The 17349-nt window shown below is 49.8% G+C and overlaps 1 protein-coding gene across 1 annotated transcript in view; it reads right to left on the bottom strand.

Annotated features, from left to right (window-relative positions):
• Positions 1-74: 74 nt before the first annotated feature.
• The window catches only part of eps15 (epidermal growth factor receptor pathway substrate 15), a 42834-nt gene continuing 25559 nt past the window's right edge, over positions 75-17349 (bottom strand). The window contains exons 14-25 of the mRNA XM_064333315.1: positions 14606-14767; positions 13710-13907; positions 12331-12732; positions 11191-11277; positions 10950-11067; positions 10804-10848; positions 9487-9854; positions 9030-9102; positions 8845-8918; positions 8391-8541; positions 7568-7752; positions 75-3555 (exon numbers count right to left, since the gene is read on the bottom strand). Coding sequence (XP_064189385.1) covers positions 3415-3555; positions 7568-7752; positions 8391-8541; positions 8845-8918; positions 9030-9102; positions 9487-9854; positions 10804-10848; positions 10950-11067; positions 11191-11277; positions 12331-12732; positions 13710-13907; positions 14606-14767 — 2004 coding nt within the window. The 3' untranslated portion in view covers positions 75-3414. The remainder of the gene's footprint in view (positions 3556-7567; positions 7753-8390; positions 8542-8844; positions 8919-9029; positions 9103-9486; positions 9855-10803; positions 10849-10949; positions 11068-11190; positions 11278-12330; positions 12733-13709; positions 13908-14605; positions 14768-17349) is intronic.

Raw genomic sequence — 17349 nt, 5'->3', positions numbered from 1 at the left:
CCTATAGAGAAGCATACAACAGAGGAAACACGCACAATAAACAATTTTAATAAACAATGACAGAGCACAGAATGTTCATATTTTACATTTATTTACCCTTTTTTAATTACAGGTTATAATGCAGAATAATTAAACAATGACTCCCATCATTAAGGGAATATATTTGAAGTTACAAATAAAAAATAAAATTAGCCAGATTTAAAAAGTCTATATAGATATAGCCTACATACATCAGTGGTTTTTTGATTTAATGAGTGTAAAGTTTATACATGTTAGATGAGCAATAATAAACAGCAACACTTAACACAAGGTGAGCAGAGGGACGAGGGAGAGAACAGCAGCTCCTGGGTGGAGCATGGAGTCCCTGCTGTATATACCAGGAGCAGAGATGTCTTTGGGGGGCAACTGCTCCAGAAACCTAGATAAATGCCATGCTTAGTCACTGATGACCCCCTCCCAATTAAAAGCAAGAGGTTTGAAAATAAGATTTTAATGGCATATTGGGAGGTAGGGATATCGCCTGCACTGAGATATGACTTGAATACATAGCTGGCCCTTCCTTTACACAACTCCACAGTCATCAATGGATTGACTTTCACAGTTGTGCCCCAATTCATGAGTGATAGGTTCAAATTTACCTTCTTCTCCACATAATACCCAAACACGCCTGCTTGTTTTTTTTTTTTTTCAAAAAAGTCGCTAATAAATACTTTTTAAAATGCATTTGTTCGAAAGGTTGCCGTCCATACTCGCTCCTCCGCGACCACACGTTACAGGACAGAAGGAAAACTGAAATGATGACGAGTCCACAGTCAGCAGCAGTCTTTGTGCAAAAGACAAAGGACACTTTTCACAGTCACTTCAGACTCCACAAGCAGGTAGTCACCCGCCATGGCATCGCTCGCGTTCAAAGCAACGCATAAAACATCAGAACTTCAGAGCTTTACAAAGCTAGAGCAAGAAGCAAACGCAAACTGCTTTTAGAATGGTCTGTTACCCTCTGCTGACTGCTGTACCTCAGTGAAGTGTTAGGCGAAGAAAACTGGTTGTGTACAGGCATGGTAACTGCAATAAGGCATAGACCAAGATAATCAAACCTCGATAAAAAGGAAGTCAAATCGGAATTATGTAGGTTTAGTTTTGAAGTAACATAAGCATGGTTTAACCTGGGAATTGGGACATGAAGGATATGTCCCAGAAAATAATCCAGTAAGGACAAAGGGAATCTTTCTCACCCATAAATGAGATTCTGGAAACATTTCAGACTCAGTACTCACCCTTTAACTCCTGAATCCAGTTTTATAAATGATAAAATTCAGAGAATCTCAACAACTAGTAAGACATCTTTCAAGATTTACTGCAAATGACAACCAAATAAAAATATACTGCATTTCATTGTCTTCACACTATTTAAATAAGAGTAGCAAGTCTCTTTCCCCAAATATTAAAGTGTCCAACATACTTTTAATTCAACAATAGTAAATGGGGTGTTAACTAGTTTACAATATGTTGTTTATACAGCCAGACAAACCAGATGCAACTACCTGCACATATAAAATGTACAAACAGAAAATCCAATTAACAAATCTCTCCGGGCACAAATTTCAAAACAAAAATCTTAACTAGTGGTTCTTCTACTTCTGCATGGCATTTAAAAAAAAAAAAGCCATTTAGAAGCTGGAGATAGAATTTCATGCGGGTGGACCACAGAAGCACAAAACAGTAACAAGCTTTGTGCCAGGAAGAAGAAAGAGCTTTCTTAAATGCGCAGCTATATATAAACATACGTTCATGAAGGTTCTTCCCTACAGTGGTCTCTTTTTGGCACGTGTGAAAAGGCAGGTTGAGTAAAGCGGTAAAAGGGAAAAGCAGTCGTTCTCACAAAAAGCCAAGCAGCTGAGCATGATATAAACTGGGGTTATACGTTCCAATACAATCAAGAGGAATCGAAATGCACTGCACAGGGCAGCTGGCATACAGTAGCAACGTCCACTTCAAACAGATCGCACTCCCTGGAACATGTCCACTTGATACACAGGTACAATAACTACATATTGCCGTTATGGGTCTCCTCCATCTTCTGCTAGGCGTTTCACCAACACTGCACTTCGTACTTATGAAATCAGTTCATTGTGTCAGAGCGTGTGGTGCGTTTTATTTTCAACATGGAGGAAACAGGGAATACCCCGTTTTTATAATACAATTATTCTGTCGGAATCACCGCCGAATCCATGTCTACACGCGGACCACTCCTAAATGACTGACCTCACACTCGGTTCAATACCTTTCCTTTCAGACTAAGCATCCACACTATATGCCATCTATTGATAGCAGTTTATGTTCAAGCATAAGGAACATAACGGCAAGATTTATAAATGACAATAGTCGTACACTGATGCATTCTGCAATTTCATATATCACCGAGGGAAATTAAAACCAAGACTCCCGTAGAGATGACATTTTGATTATTAACCACATCTCACTGAATAAAATCAGTGGCCACTGTGCAACTGTTTGCTACTGTAAGGCCCTGACTAATTACCCACGATTCCATCTGCTTCCTCTAACGTTATTGGCCATCGGCTAAGAGCTCTGTACTTTAAGCACCACGTGACCATCACCTGCTTCCACGGCACATCACGGATCTCTGGTGTACGGGCAGAGAGAGAATAACTGGGAGCTGGGCTCATCCGCCCCCCATTTCAAGTAAATCTTCAAAGACAACGTCCTTTTAAAACGCCCCGGGCACTGGCTGCCGGATGAGGGATCGGAGGCAGCCGGTCGGCATAACCTGCATTCTGGTAACGACGAACTCCTGAAATTACACAGCAGCGGCGAGCCGGGCGTCCACAGGGACAGCGCGGAGGCGATGGAAACGGGGAGGCTGGAGAGTCCGTATGTGTGTGCAGAACGGAGGGCGATGCACCTGAGGGCTGATGGAGACCTCGGGGGCAGGAGGAGGAAGCAAAACGAAACGATACGACTGCCCCAGTTTGTTCTGGCTAGTCACTGGCAGAACGGTAAAGGTAGGGTTGGAATTGGGAGACGAGGACGCAGACATGCACTGGCGGTTCCCTCTGTCCATACGCCAGGAAGGCAAGACAAACATTCAAATCCATTCTGAAACAGGCACCTGCCATTTCACCACTCCATACCTGCCCTGTACCAATTTAGGAGTTCCAGTTCTGTACCTATTCTACATTAAAAATAATCGAGTATTTGTACAGAACTGAAAAATCGAAACGTGGCAGCCAGGACACGGCCGTGGAGGACTCAGGAGCGTGTATGATGACGGCTGATGGTGATGCTCGGTGGTTCTGAAATGTTCCCAGGGGGCTGGCCCTTCAGTTCAGTTTTTTCGCCCCCTCCTTCCTCCTTTGGCGCGCACGGGCACAGAGGAGGGCCCAGCCTGCCTCAGGAGAGCTCCGACTTGCTGAGGGCGATGGCCAGCTCCAGGTCCTCCTGCTCCTGCTGCGTCAGGCGAGCGAGGCGCTCCCTCTCCTCCCGCTCGCTCTCCCGCTTGGCCCACTCAATCATGTCCTCCTCTGTGGGGTACTGCTCCACACACAAACACAACCACAGCCCCCGTCAGACCTCACCCCACACACTGCACCGGGGGGAGACCGCATTCCCAAAACAAACACCAAACGCTTAGCGGGCCTCTTCACAAGGTTAAAACCCGAGCCGTGATCTTTCTAGAAAGCTGATCCTTACTCTTACACTTCTGCTAGGCATTCCTGATGTGCAGGATATATATGCAAATTTTTTAATTTTTTTTAAAGAACCTAACGTAGAGAAGAATTCAGTTAATCTATGTGCATTTATTGAATTCTGCCCTTGATCTTCCTGGTCTTCTCCTGTTAAAATTACTGCCCACCAGCTGGAACCTTCTCAGTGTGTACTGAACACTGTGTCTGGAAATCTTAAGCTTCTTTGTAATTCCTCACTGCAAATAACCTTCTTGCCACCATGTTTAGATAGCCTGGCACATCTAAGCCGAACTCCTCCTTTGCCATATTTCCTTCAACTTTAGTGCCTATTTTACTTGCACTACAGGCTGAAGGTATTAGGCTACCCAGGTATTAGACTACCTCTCCATGTCCCAGTTTGCAAAATTAATTTAACAGTAATTAAAGCCAAAGGGGGCTATTTCAAGGAAGTTTGTGTCTAAGATAACTTTTATGTAAAACTAATTCTTTTTTTGTTATTGAAGGTAGAAATTGAAAAAAAGTTTGTACTTTGGCTTGTTTCTATAAATAAGCATACATTAATTGAATTCTTCTGAACCCTTCTGCTAAAGGTGGCCTAATACTTTTGGCATGTACACACACACACACACACACACTATATATATGCACACTTTTTGGCCTGCACTGCAGTTTTGCACTACAAATAGTTAAGTATAGCAACTGGCTTACTCAAAATGTAAGTAACGCTGTTTTTACCACATGAATATTTGAATATTTTTAACTAATATTTATTGTACAAGAGAAGTTGCATTAATAGCATAATTTCCATATGTCCTTCATGCAATGTTACTTACTAGAGTTTGCTTCTGTTATTTGTATGTAAAACCTGTGCACCAGGGAAAGCATTATTAATATTCCTCTATTAATAGTCTCACTGCTAACTGTATTTGGAAGACAAATAATGTACAGGAGACCCATAACTGAATTAATTTCCGAAGTGTACTTGCATTACGGTGGTATTGTAGTCGACAGCCTTTTGAGTGTTCATTTTAGACTCTCTAAGTCAGGCACTAGCGATGCTAACCTCTAAAGGTTAATATATGTTACGCATATATATCCATGCACATCACTATGCGAATTGCAGTAGCAATCAGAATTGGTGACAAAGAGTCAAGGGAATAAATGATCAAATTCTGGTATTACCACAGTTTTTTGTTATCATTGCTTCTGCCAGTGCATCACAGAAACAATATTCCAACTGAAACACGACAGCCCACAGGCACACACACACACCTGCACGCACGCACACAGGCGTGCACACACACACACACACACACACACACGCTCTCTGGCTTCTGTGTGAATGTGCACTGTCTATTTGCTTCGGTGGTCAGACTCCCAAAGATATAATTATTTGTTGAAATGTACTGAAACGGAAATTCAATCACGTTGTGTAATGAGAAGTTAAATTTATAATAGCATTGCTTGAATCATAAATCTATTTTCATCCCTGCATTTTGTGTCATGACCTCTTAGGGACCAAGTGGAAGTACATACTGTCCTAATTTACACAGGGGCCAGCACTGCACAGTACAGTGGTATGACGTGGAGGTGGAGAGTCTTTTGAGTAACACAGAGTGCTGGAAAACCTATCACCACAGGCAAGGCGGTTAAACCAACAACTCAACCCATTCACCGCTTTAGCCAGACCTGCAATCGGTACCGCAAATCTTTTCACAATCGCAGTCATTTCCTACAAACACAGAACACGCATGCAGGAAAACGAGAACAGGAGGGTGAGGTTGAAATAAAAAAAAGAACAGAGACACACCGTGGGATTCAGACAGTTGATTCATAACAGCATGGACACGAACAAAATCATAATGACAGAGCTTCACATCAGAAGACATTCATTGATACAAGACTGAGACACAACTGCAAAAAAAAAATCAGATGCATAAGTATAGTTTGTGCATTTTCAAGGGGGCGTGGCACAGGGAGTGCAGTAACTAATATATTTAAGCTTCCAAGACCACATGGAACTAGAGGGGCAGAGGGTAGCACTGAACAATGCACAGCTAGAGACTCACACAGTGGCTTTTACAGTGAATGAAAGGCACTGCACCACAGACTGAGTGGGTACTTTCTGGGCAGATCTCTGCAGTGAAGTTGTAGGGGAGGGCAAAGCTAGAGTGCATGATGTGAGAACTAAACAACGTGTGGAGAGAGAGATGTGTGTTTCTGTTGTGCTTTTACTCGGGGGATGGGGGAGTCTGTCTTTGAAAGCCTTGCTCACAGGTGGAAGAATCAGCAGATCAAACGGGGAGAGACACGGCTGGCATACACCCTTAGCTGGGGAGAAGCATTGACCCACCGTCACCTGGGCTCTTCCTTCGGAACCCGGAGCACCTGAAGGGTCTTTGGACTCAAGTCTTACTAAAACAATGGCACCTTTTCAATTACACCGTGCATTGCAGTGACACCTGTTTAATAGCGTATTTCAATTATCCAACCATGATTCTCTGGAAAAGTGCCCCAAATAGGTGCACAGCACGATCATTTTTGATTCAGAAACGAGCTCAGATTCTGTACCGCTGTTTCAGCGTGTGAATGCTTTCGTTGACCCACACTGAGGAGTGATGCCAGCCCACTTTTACATGCAGTTATTCACATGAAGTGACAGATGAATGAAATGAGATTGTGAAAAAAAGACAAAGTGATTCAGCTATAAAGCAGACTCGGTAAAACCGCTGACGATACTGATGATCAAATGTTACAAAGTTTCAAAAGCCCTCTGAGAACGTCATTTTAATCACATGACCATCAGATTCTTATACAGAAGAAGGGTCTATTAACCGCCAGCCGACTGTGGTAACAGATAATACAGCTTTCTCGCTCACATACACACACAGAGAAACGAGACGTGGTCTGGAGAAGGACCTGTGTTACAGATCCGAATGTAGCCCCCGGGGATGACTCTTCTGAACCTGGCCATTTATTCAGCGTGCTTAAGGGTACGTTATAGGCATTACAGGAGAGCCTCCCCATGTCCCATGCATGAGAGAGCCGAGGGAGGCAGCCTGTGAAACGGAATGGTGACTGAAGGGGGGGTGGGGGCGGTGAGTGGGTCAGTGTGTGTGGGGGTGGAGGGGAGGGGGGAGGGGACACACGGGACGTGCAGTGCAGTTAGTGCGTGCAGGACTGTGGGGCAGGTGAACACAGGCTGAAGTGAGGTGCGGGTTTCGGACAAGTCTCTTTTCCAGGCACGGGACGCCGTGGAAACGGCACTTTCGGAAAGAGTGCGAGCCAATAGCAAGCAGCCCAGCCTTTCCACCCACAGCCAACGGCAAACCATCAGGGCCAATGAGGCCAACAGGGCCTCGGGGAGGGAAATCAGTGCTCCTCGTGTGCTTATGGGTACTGCAGTCCAACAATAAAAAGGCTCTTCTTTAGTGCAATTTACTGCTTTACAAGTGCTCCAAGTAACATACTGCATTCCTTTAAAAACGTATCTATGCAAATGGAAAAAACATGACGAAAAAAGGCTTTTTCAGCTGCAAACCTAAGGTCAGGCTGCCTTTTGAAAAAAATTCCACTAAAGACAGTTTTCCAGAAATGTGCAAGGTTTACACACTTATTTACATCAAGAAAATAAAAATACAAGATAAATTAAGAAAAAGAATCAACGAATTCACTGAAGAAAAAAATAGCGGTGCGGACCCTGCTTACAGACGTACGTGCTTAAGGACGCCCACTGATTTGGGGATTTGAACTTGGCTATGGATGGAGGCGTGGCTGAGACTGCCTTTTGGTGGGAGTGGCCAGTGGCGCTGCTATTGGGTCTGGGGAGGGGGGGAGGGGGCAGGGGAGGAGCTCACTTTGTCAAAGCTGGCAAATCTGTCGGGGTCCCGTAAAGGCTGCTGGGGCGAGGACGGGGCGAAGGGGTCCGGGGCGGCGTCCTTGGCCGGCTGGGAGGGGACGTCCCCCGGGCCCTGGGGCAAGAAGGGCGCCCTCCGGTGGAAAGAGTCAGACGACTCTGACCGAGAAATGGTGGACCGTTTGCCTACACCAAAACACGCAATAAGACAAATCACAATATTTCACAGCGGCTATGATGTTGGCAGCTTTGTCAGTAACATTAGCAGCTATTTAAATGTGTGTTTGAAGATACAATGTGGAAGAGCCGTTACTACATGGGAACATTAAGCAGGTAGACATTTCACATCAAAATAGTAAGAAGAGGGAATTAGAATAGCTGACATCTGAAGACTAGCCAACAGCACAGACATTTAAGGGTTTCGAACGGGAAGCTAAATAAAATCATCTCTCATTTAGAAAGTGGACTTTCAGGTTAGCATATACGTTGGCATGATAATTATTAATTATGCAGAGTTTCTCTTTTGGAGAGCTCACTGACGATGCAGAGTCCTAAGTGTCGGAGGGGATCAGTTCAGAGTTTCAGGAACAAGAGGAGAGGAGGCAAACAGCGGCCTGAGCCTTAAAAGCACTGAACTCATCTTCTACGTGCACAAAGCTGGACTTCAACCACTGAAGTACAGAACTAATATCCCAGCCTCCCTGAGTACAGGGCAGAGAGGCTACAGAGGGACTCAGGCACAGTACATCCAGCAGTGAACTAACGGGGAGAGATCGGTAACGCGCAGCAGTCCTGTTTTTCGGCCTCCGCGCGACGGGACTCACCAGGAGGGGGAGGGGGCGGCCGGGTGGGAGTGCCAGTCTTGGGGGGCAGGGCAGGGGGCACGTCGGGGGCGCCGCCCGACTGGCTGTCCTCCTTAAACAGGTTCTTGTTGCTCAGCGCGGGAGAGGGGCTGAAGGGGTCAGCGCCGTTTGACTGTGAAGCAGACAGAAGTTACACCCCAGCCAGTCCCCTCTGCATCACACAGGCCGTTTTATTTAAAGCTCTGCTCGACGCGTTTACAACGCTACACTCGACACTCAATTAGACATGCCTGGGTTGAGCTTTGCTATACACATTTGTGCATCTGGGAACTTGTCTTGCTCAAGGGATAAACGTCAATTTGTAACGTGGGGCTAAAGTCTTCAAGTGCGCTCGTAAATCCAGCTCCCAGAGCACCAGCCAACCCCGCTTCCGAAAGCCAGCTCTTGAGCAACTTGAGCCCGCTCGCTATTTTACCTTTGACAGGGCGCTGAAGTCGGCAAATCCTCCTCCAAAGGTTTCGTTTCCAAACACGGCAGCAAAGGGGTCCGCTATAACGAGAAGGCTGTTAGCACTGCTCCAACTTTTACAGTACCCATAACAACATCAGTCCCTGCAGTACCACTTCTGTCCAGCAGGAGTCATCGCATTGCTGATCTTACCTTGGTCAGAGCTCACGTTTACTGCAGTACCTCCAGGAGCGAACGGGTCATTCGCCACCGAACCCAGATCCTTCTGAGAACAAGAAACACTCCAAACGTTAGGCAACTACCTTTAAAACCTCAACACAAACAGCCTTGCACTGCTTTGAAAAAGAGTAGTTATAACGTAGTATCAACAGGGATGTGTAATGACTGAAACCTTCTGCTCTGCTGATTCATACACTTCATGCACTTCAATCAAAAACATGAAGTGGTAGCATAAAAAGGCAAGGTGAACTGTAATGGTTATTTTTAGAATTCAAGAGGCACTGATTACTGATCTCAGTTCTGTGATTTCTCAAGAGATGAGCTTACAGGAAATGAAAACATCACCGCCATCTCAAGATGAACACAAGCTTAGGTGAGTCACCTCCACCCTGTAAAGCATTTTGGCGGGCGGGGCAGCAGCAGGACTGACCGTGGGCCCGTCCAGACCGGGAGGGGAGGAGGAGGAGAAGGGGTCAGGGCCGCCCATCGGGCCGGCAGCGGAGGCGAAGGGGTCGGCGTCGGCCGCGTCGGCGGTTTTGGCGGCGAAGGGGTCGGGGTTGCCGGCGCTGTTGGCCTTGCCGCCGAACGGGTCGCTCCCGGCCAGGCTGTCCAGGCTGGAGGCGAAGGGGTCCGGCCCGGCGGCGTTGTTGAGCGGCCCGCTGAACAGGTCGGGCTCGGGGGGACTGGCGGTGCCGCCGAAGGGGTCGGCGGAGGTGAAGGGGTCGCCAGACGGCTGCTTGAAGAAGGAATCTGCGGCAAAGGGGTCCGTGCCCTTGAAGGGGTCCCCTCCAAAAGGGTCTGAGAGAACATTACATCACATTACATCACATTCATTTGGCAGACACTTTCATCCAAAGCGACGTACAATAAGTGCAGACCAAAAGGTCACTGGAACAAATACAAAACACAGCACCGTTAGGTTTGTCTGTGGGTTAAAATTGATAAAGTTTGGTCTGGTTTTGACTAATTGGTTCAGGTAAACTTGGAAATGTCTGCATTGATTTGCATTTGGTTATTCACTTGGCCTCCTTGATTTGGCATGGGAGTTGGCCTGTGCATCAGCGAGAGCTGATTAGTGAATTGGTTTCTGGTGTGCTGAGGGCATGCAGAAACATTGGATGTGTCCAATTTGTGAAAAACACCACAACGAGCAGCACAGGCAGCAAAGTAGGGGGTCGTCACATGTGTGAAAAATGTTCAAAAATGAGGATGGCACAGAGCATGTACAGAGAGGATGCAACAGGTACAGTACTCATTTTGCACAGTCATTCATAGCAATGAACACATTAAAGTCCAGTTCACACTGAACATTACTCTGACCTGACCTATGCCAATTCGAACTAGGAGGCATTACAAGCTACAACATCAAGACAATGATACAAAGTACAATAAGTGCTGGATGGAGGTACATGGAACATGAGAGGCACAGGAGGTATGTGTAGCATGAAAGAGGGGAATAGTGATAGAAATGATCAGCAGAGTGGTGACAGTTAGTTACATTACAGGCACAGCATAAGCACTGCCCATAACAGGGTACTGTCACTGTGCTTAGACATGAAACAAAGCATTCACAACACTGCCACAACTCCAACGATGGAATACAACCAGATAAACTACAACATGTCTACCTTTGTAACTCCTGGAATGTCCCATAGACTATTATAAGCAGTTACAGCAAATGTACATTACCATACACAATTTCAGTGCCGATTTCATTCATTTCTACAAACAGGAGAAATCGACTCACCTGAGACATCCACTTTCGCAAATGGGTCATCTTTGAACGGATCGTCTGTAACGGTTGCAAACAAAGAATGAGTTTTGAACACACCCACAAACGGAGATAAAAATGACCCGAGGCCGGTCTCCAGAGGCCGGGGCTGAGACACGTACGGTCGGTGAAAGGGTCCGCCTGGAAGAAGTCCAGCCCGGGGACGGTGGGCGGGCTGGTCTGCGGGGGCTGGGCCGGCTCAGGCTCAGGGCCCTTCTCTGGCTCTGGGGACCCCACTAGCTGTGGAGGAGGAGAGAATCAGTGCTGCTCATTTGCGCTCCAGTCAATGGCTTCCATGTAAAGAGATCATCGGGTCAGAGGCAGTGATGCTGATCGGGGTTTGTCTGAGGTAAAGGGGCTTACCTTAGGGGTGCTGGCTTTGGGTGACTCTTCCTTCTCTTCTTTGACCTCCGGTGAGATTTCAGCTAAAGAGGATGAACTGCCACTTTCCTGACATTGAGAGAGAATGGAAACCAGTTAAAACACACAATGCAGAGCAGTCATTAAACAATGGGAGACATTTTCCATTTTATTTTTAGATAAAACCCATTAGAGCTTTCTGTCTCTACATTTACGTCACATCCGTCAGTGCGTCTGTGGTTCTGTGTGCTCACCAGTATGTCCTGAGTGTGTCTGTGGTTCTGTGTGCTCACCAGGGTGTCCTGAGTGTGTCTGTGGTTCTGTGTGCTCACCAGGGTGTCCTGAGTGTGTCTGTGGTTCTGTGTGCTCACCAGGGTGTCCTGAGTGTGTCTGTGGTTCTGTGTGCTCACCAGTATGTCCTGAGTGCGTCTGTGGTTCTGTGTGCTCACCAGTATGTCCTGAGTGCGTCTGTGGTTCTGTGTGCTCGCTAGGGTGTCCTGAGTGCGTCTGTGGTTCTGTGTGCTCACCAGTATGTCCTGAGTGCGTCTGTGGTTCTGTGTGCTCGCCAGGGTGTCCTGAGTGTGTCTGTGGTTCCGTGTGCTCACCAGTATGTCCTGAGTGCGTCTGTGGTTCTGTGTGCTCGCCAGGGTGTCCTGAGTGTGTCTGTGGTTGTGTGTGCTCACCAGTATGTCCTGAGTGCGTCTGTGGTTCTGTGTGCTCACCAGGATGTCCTGAGTGTGTCTGTGGTTCTGTGTGCTCACCAGTATGTCCTGAGTGCGTCTGTGGTTCTATGAGCTCACCAGGGTGTCCTGAGTGCGTCTGTGGTTCTGTGTGCTCACCAGTATGTCCTGAGTGCGTCTGTGGTTCTGTGTGCTCGCCAGGATGTCCTGAGTGTGTCTGTGGTTCTGTGTGCTCACCAGTATGTCCTGAGTGCGTCTGTGAGCTCACCAGGGTGTCCTGAGTGCGTCTGTGGTTCTGTGTGCTCACCAGTATGTCCTGAGTGTGTCTGTGGTTCTGTGAGCTCACCAGGGTGTCCTGAGTGTGTCTGTGGTTCTGTGTGCTCACCAGGGTGTCCTGAGTGTGTCTGTGGTTCTGTGAGCTCACCAGGGTGTCCTGAGTGTGTCTGTGGTTCTGTGAGCTCACCAGGATGTCCTGAGGCCAGGCAATTGGAGGAGCACTGCAATACAGATCCTCTTCTACGACAGGGACAGGTTCCTGTTCCACAGGAGGCTTGGGACTTTCCCCCTCTTCCTGCTGCTGCTGCTGCTCCTGCGGCTGCTCCTGCTGCTGCTCCGGCTGCAGCTCCAGCACCTGCTCCGGCTGCAGCTCCAGCGGCTGCTCCAGCAGCTGCTCCGGCTGCAGCTCCAGCAGCTGCTCTTGTGGCTGTTCTGGCGGCTGTTCTGGCGGCTTCTCTGGGCTCTGCGCGTGGGCCTCCTCCGTAGCACCGTTGACCAGCACTGGCTCCTCCAGAAGGTGCTTCTGCCAGCCGAGCTGCATGGTGACGTCCCTGTCCTCCACCCGCAGGTCACTCAGCTTCTGCTGCACCTGCACCACAGACACAGCAGTACTGCCACACTGTACCACAACACAGCCGCCACACTGTACCACAACACAGCTGCCAGACTGTACCACAGCAGTACTGCCACACTGTACCACAGCTGAGCCCCCAGACTGTACCACAACACAGCTGCCAGACTGTACCACAGCAGAGCCAAACAGACTGTACCACAGCAGAGCCACCAGACTGTACCACAACACAGCTGCCAGACCATACCACAGCAGAGCCCCCAGACTGTACCACAACAGAACTGCCTGACTGTACCACAGCAGAGCCAAACAGACTACCACAGCAGAGCTGCCAGACTGTACCACAGCAGAGCTGCCAGACTGTACCACAGCAGAACTGCAAGACTGTACCACAGCAGAACTGCAAGACTGTACCACAGCAGAACTGCCAGACTGTACCACAGCAGAGCTGCCAGACTGTACCACAGCAGAACTGCAAGACTGTACCACAGCAGAGCTGCCAGACTGTACCACAGCAGAACTGCAAGACTGTACCACAGCAGAACTTCCAGACTGTACCACAGCAGAACTGCAAGACTGTACCACAGCAGAACTGCCAGACTGTACCATAGCAGAACTGCCAGACTGTACCATAGCAGAACTGCCAGACTGTACCATAGCAGAACTGCCGAACTGTACCACAGCTGAGCAGTAAGACTATACCACAACAGAACTGCCGGACTGTACCATAGCAGAACTGCCGGACTGTACCACAGCTGAGCCGTAAGACTATACCACAATAGAACTGCCAGACTGTACCACAATAGAGCAGCTGGAAGACTCATCAAGCAGGCGTGCGACACCACGCGTTTTGGAGGAGAACCATGGCTGCCTAGACTCTCCCCGCCACATACACCGTTTATGAATGTCCACTGAGAACGAGAAGGGCAGGGAGCCAGCAGGTGCAGTTTTAATGACCCTCCACACTAATGATGGGACTGCACAGGCACACCCACCTGAGAGACCTCTGTGTAGGAGTCCTTCACAGAGGCCTGCAGCGGGCTGAGCTGAGCGCGCGTGGCCTCCACCTTCTCCTGCATGCGCGTGGCCTCCTGCTGCAGCCGCCGCAGCTCCTCCTGCGCCCGCACCAGCTCCTCCTCGTACTCCACGATCTTCTGCTCCTGCTCCACATGCTCCGCCTGCAGGGAGGCGATCTGCACGCCCCGGGGAGGGAGGGGAGGAAGAGGAGAGAGGGGAAACAGGAGGGAGGGAGGGAGGGGAAGAAGAGGAGAGAGGGGAAACAGGAGGGAGGGAGTGGAGGAAGAGGAGAGAGGGGAAACAGGAGGGAGGGAGGGAGGGGAGGAAGAAGAGAGAGGGGAAGCAGGCGGGAGGGAGGGGAGGAAGATGAGATATCAGCTGTGTGTTCATACAGCTGAGCTGGGCACTGCTAGTTACTGTGTGTGTCTCCATGGTGACTGGGTGGGCACTGCTAGTCACTGTGCGTGTCTCCAGGGCGACAGGGTGGGCACTGCTAGTTACTGTGTGTGTCTCCATGGTGACTGGGTGGGCACTGCTAGTCACTGTGCGTGTCTCCAGGGCGACAGGGTGGGCACTGCTAGTTACTGTGTGTGTCTCCATGGTGACTGGGTGGGCACTGCTAGTCACTGTGCGTGTCTCCATGGTGACTGGGTGGGCACTGCTAGTTACTGTGCGTGTCTCCAGGGCGACAGGGTGGGCACTGCTAATCACTGTGCGTGTCTCCAGGGCGACAGGGTGGGCACTGCTAGTTACTGTGTGTGTCTCCATGGTGACTGGGTGGGCACTGCTAGTCACTGTGCGTGTCTCCAGGGCGACAGGGTGGGCACTGCTAGTCACTGTGCGTGTCTCCAGGGCGACAGGGTGGGCAGTGTACCGTCTGGTTCTCCTGGCTGCATTGCTGGCGGATCTGTCCCAGCTGCTCCTCCAGAGTGGCCTTCTGCACATCCAGCTGGTCCAGCACCTCCTGGATCTCCTGGCGCTGAGACTGCAGCCGCTGGAGCTCCCCGCCCTCCCGCTGCACCTCCTCCTGCAGGTCCTGGACAGGGAGACACAGGCGTCAGTCAGCACAGGGCTGGTATGCAGAGAGAACCGTGTGTGCGGGGAAAGGGCTCAACATGCTCAAATACACACCAAACCGGTACATAGTGTACTTAAATGGAACCAAAACATACACACTGTATTTAAATACACACCAAATCTAAAATATGCATGCATAGTGTATTCAAATGTAAATAAAACATACACACTACATTCAAATGCACACTAGGATGAAAATACACAACAATACACCTGCAAGATCTGAAAGTTGTGACAAGAACTGTCTCTCGATCGGGCATCCGTTGTGACAGTGTATTCATGCCAGAAGCCATAGACCCACATCAGAGAGTACAGAGAGTACAGAGAGTACATGGCAATATAAATCACCCAACGGCCCTGATCTACAAAAGGCTCTGCTAACAGCTACGAGCCACCACAGCACAGCCATACACAGGCACTTCATTTAGTAAAAAGCCAGTAAAAGAACATTCTTACAGTAGCACAGCTTGGACAATGCTATAGCCCTTCTGCTTCACGCTCTTTATTGTTATTATTTTTAGCATATTCCAGATAAAACCTGAACAGAATCAAACCGCCGATGATTCATCTGGGCATGAACATTTACAGGGATTGGCTGGCTGACAGCACACATCTTTCTCCTGGTGGGGGGGGGGGAGTGGGTAATAAATGTTCGTCTTAGCGCCTCCTCGCTAGCTAGCGATGGAGGCCGTCACCCGGCCCTGACGTCAAACGCCTCTGCAGCAGAAATCAATCCATTCAAGGTTTCCCAAAAAGGCCCTGAAGCCCGGGGGATGGGGGGGAGGGGGGGGGGGGGACGGGGAGGACAGATTGTGAGAAAATGAATGCGCGTCCACAGAGACGCAGGATTTCCACATCTACCACAGGAGGGTACTGAGGAAACTCAATATCCTGTCTGAGCTACAGAAGAAACAAAAAGCAAAGGCTGGGCTCTGTGGAGCAGACTGGGCTCTGTGGAGGAGACTGGGCTCTGAGGAGCAGACTGGGCTCTGAGGAGCAGACTGGATACTGAGGAGCAGACTGGACTCTGTGGAGCAGACTGGGCTCTGAGGAGCAGACTGGGCTCTGAGGAGCAGACTGGGCTCTGTGGAGCAGACTGGGCTCTGTGGAGGAGACTGGATACTGAGGAGCAGGCTGGGCTCTGAGGAGCAGACTGGGCACTGTGGAGCAGACTGGGCTCTGTGGAGGAGACTGGGCTCTGTGGAGGAGACTGGGCTCTGTGGAGCAGACTGGATACTGTGGAGCAGACTGGATACTGTGGAGCAGACTGGGCTCTGTGGAGCAGACTGGGCTCTGTGGAGGAGACTGGATACTGAGGAGCAGGCTGGGCTCTGAGGAGCAGACTGGGCACTGTGGAGCAGACTGGGCACTGTGGAGGAGACTGGGCTCTGTGGAGCAGACTGGATACTGTGGAGCAGACTGGGCTCTGTGGAGGAGACTGGATACTGAGGAGCAGGCTGGGCTCTGTGGAGCAGACTGGGCTCTGTGGAGGAGACTGGGCTCTGTGGAGCAGACTGGATACTGTGGAGCAGACTGGGCTCTGTGGAGCAGACTGGGCTCTGAGGAGCAGACTGGGCTCTGAGGAGCAGACTGGGCTCTGAGGAGCAGACTGGGCTCTGAGGAGCAGACTGGGCTCTGTGGAGCAGACTGGGCTCTGTGGAGCAGACTGGGCTCTGAGGAGCAGACTGGGCTCTGAGGAGCAGACTGGACACTGTGGAGCAGACTGGGCTCTGAGGAGCAGACTGGGCACTGAGGAGCAGACTGGGCTCTGAGGAGCAGACTGGGCTCTGAGGAGCAGACTGGGCTCTGTGGAGCAGACTGGGCTCTGAGGAGCAGACTGGGCTCTGTGGAGCAGACTGGGCTCGGTTTTTCCCCGTTAACTCAGATACCACTCCAGCCCGAGCGCTGTTTGAGACCGTCAGACACTAAAATAGAAGCAATTCATCAGCCCAGCCTGAGCAGAGCGCTCTGAGACAAAAGCCTTCTGCTCCCTCCTGGACGCTGAATTATTCATCACAGACGCGCGCACGGCGAGGTTCGCGTGATTAACCGGCTAATAGTTTATTGACCACTTTTTCCCCCCTTTGCAGGCGGAATGAATCATTCATGGTTAACAGTAAGCGCTCAGCCTCCCGTCTGAGAGCGTGTAATATGGGCTGAATAACGAGCTCCGGTTCACACCACCGCCACCGAAACCAGCTCCGCGCTCCTCATTCGCCCAGCCCGGCCGCCTATCAAAGGGCCCGAACCCCCTGGCGTGCGTCAGCGAGCCGACGCCACGGGCCAGACGCCTCTCGAACCCGCCTCCCGGACTCGTCGCTCGCTCCCGCTCCTCGGAGGAGCGCGGTGACGTACTCAAGATGGACACCGTCACTGCCATACAAGAGCTCCTCACACCGTTAGAAGCCTCCGGAAAAAACCCGAGACACCGAATACAACCAGGGCACGTGAATAACACAAGGAAATGCGGCAGCCATAACCACCGAGGGGGTAACAACGCATCACAACAAAAAATAAAATGGCAAGCAGTTAATACCAATA

Source organism: Anguilla rostrata, chromosome 4, assembly GCF_018555375.3.
Source record: "Anguilla rostrata isolate EN2019 chromosome 4, ASM1855537v3, whole genome shotgun sequence".
In the NCBI taxonomy this organism is placed as follows: domain Eukaryota; kingdom Metazoa; phylum Chordata; class Actinopteri; order Anguilliformes; family Anguillidae; genus Anguilla; species Anguilla rostrata.
Note: the sequence above shows the minus strand (reverse complement) of the source record. Positions and strands in the feature narration are given on the sequence as shown.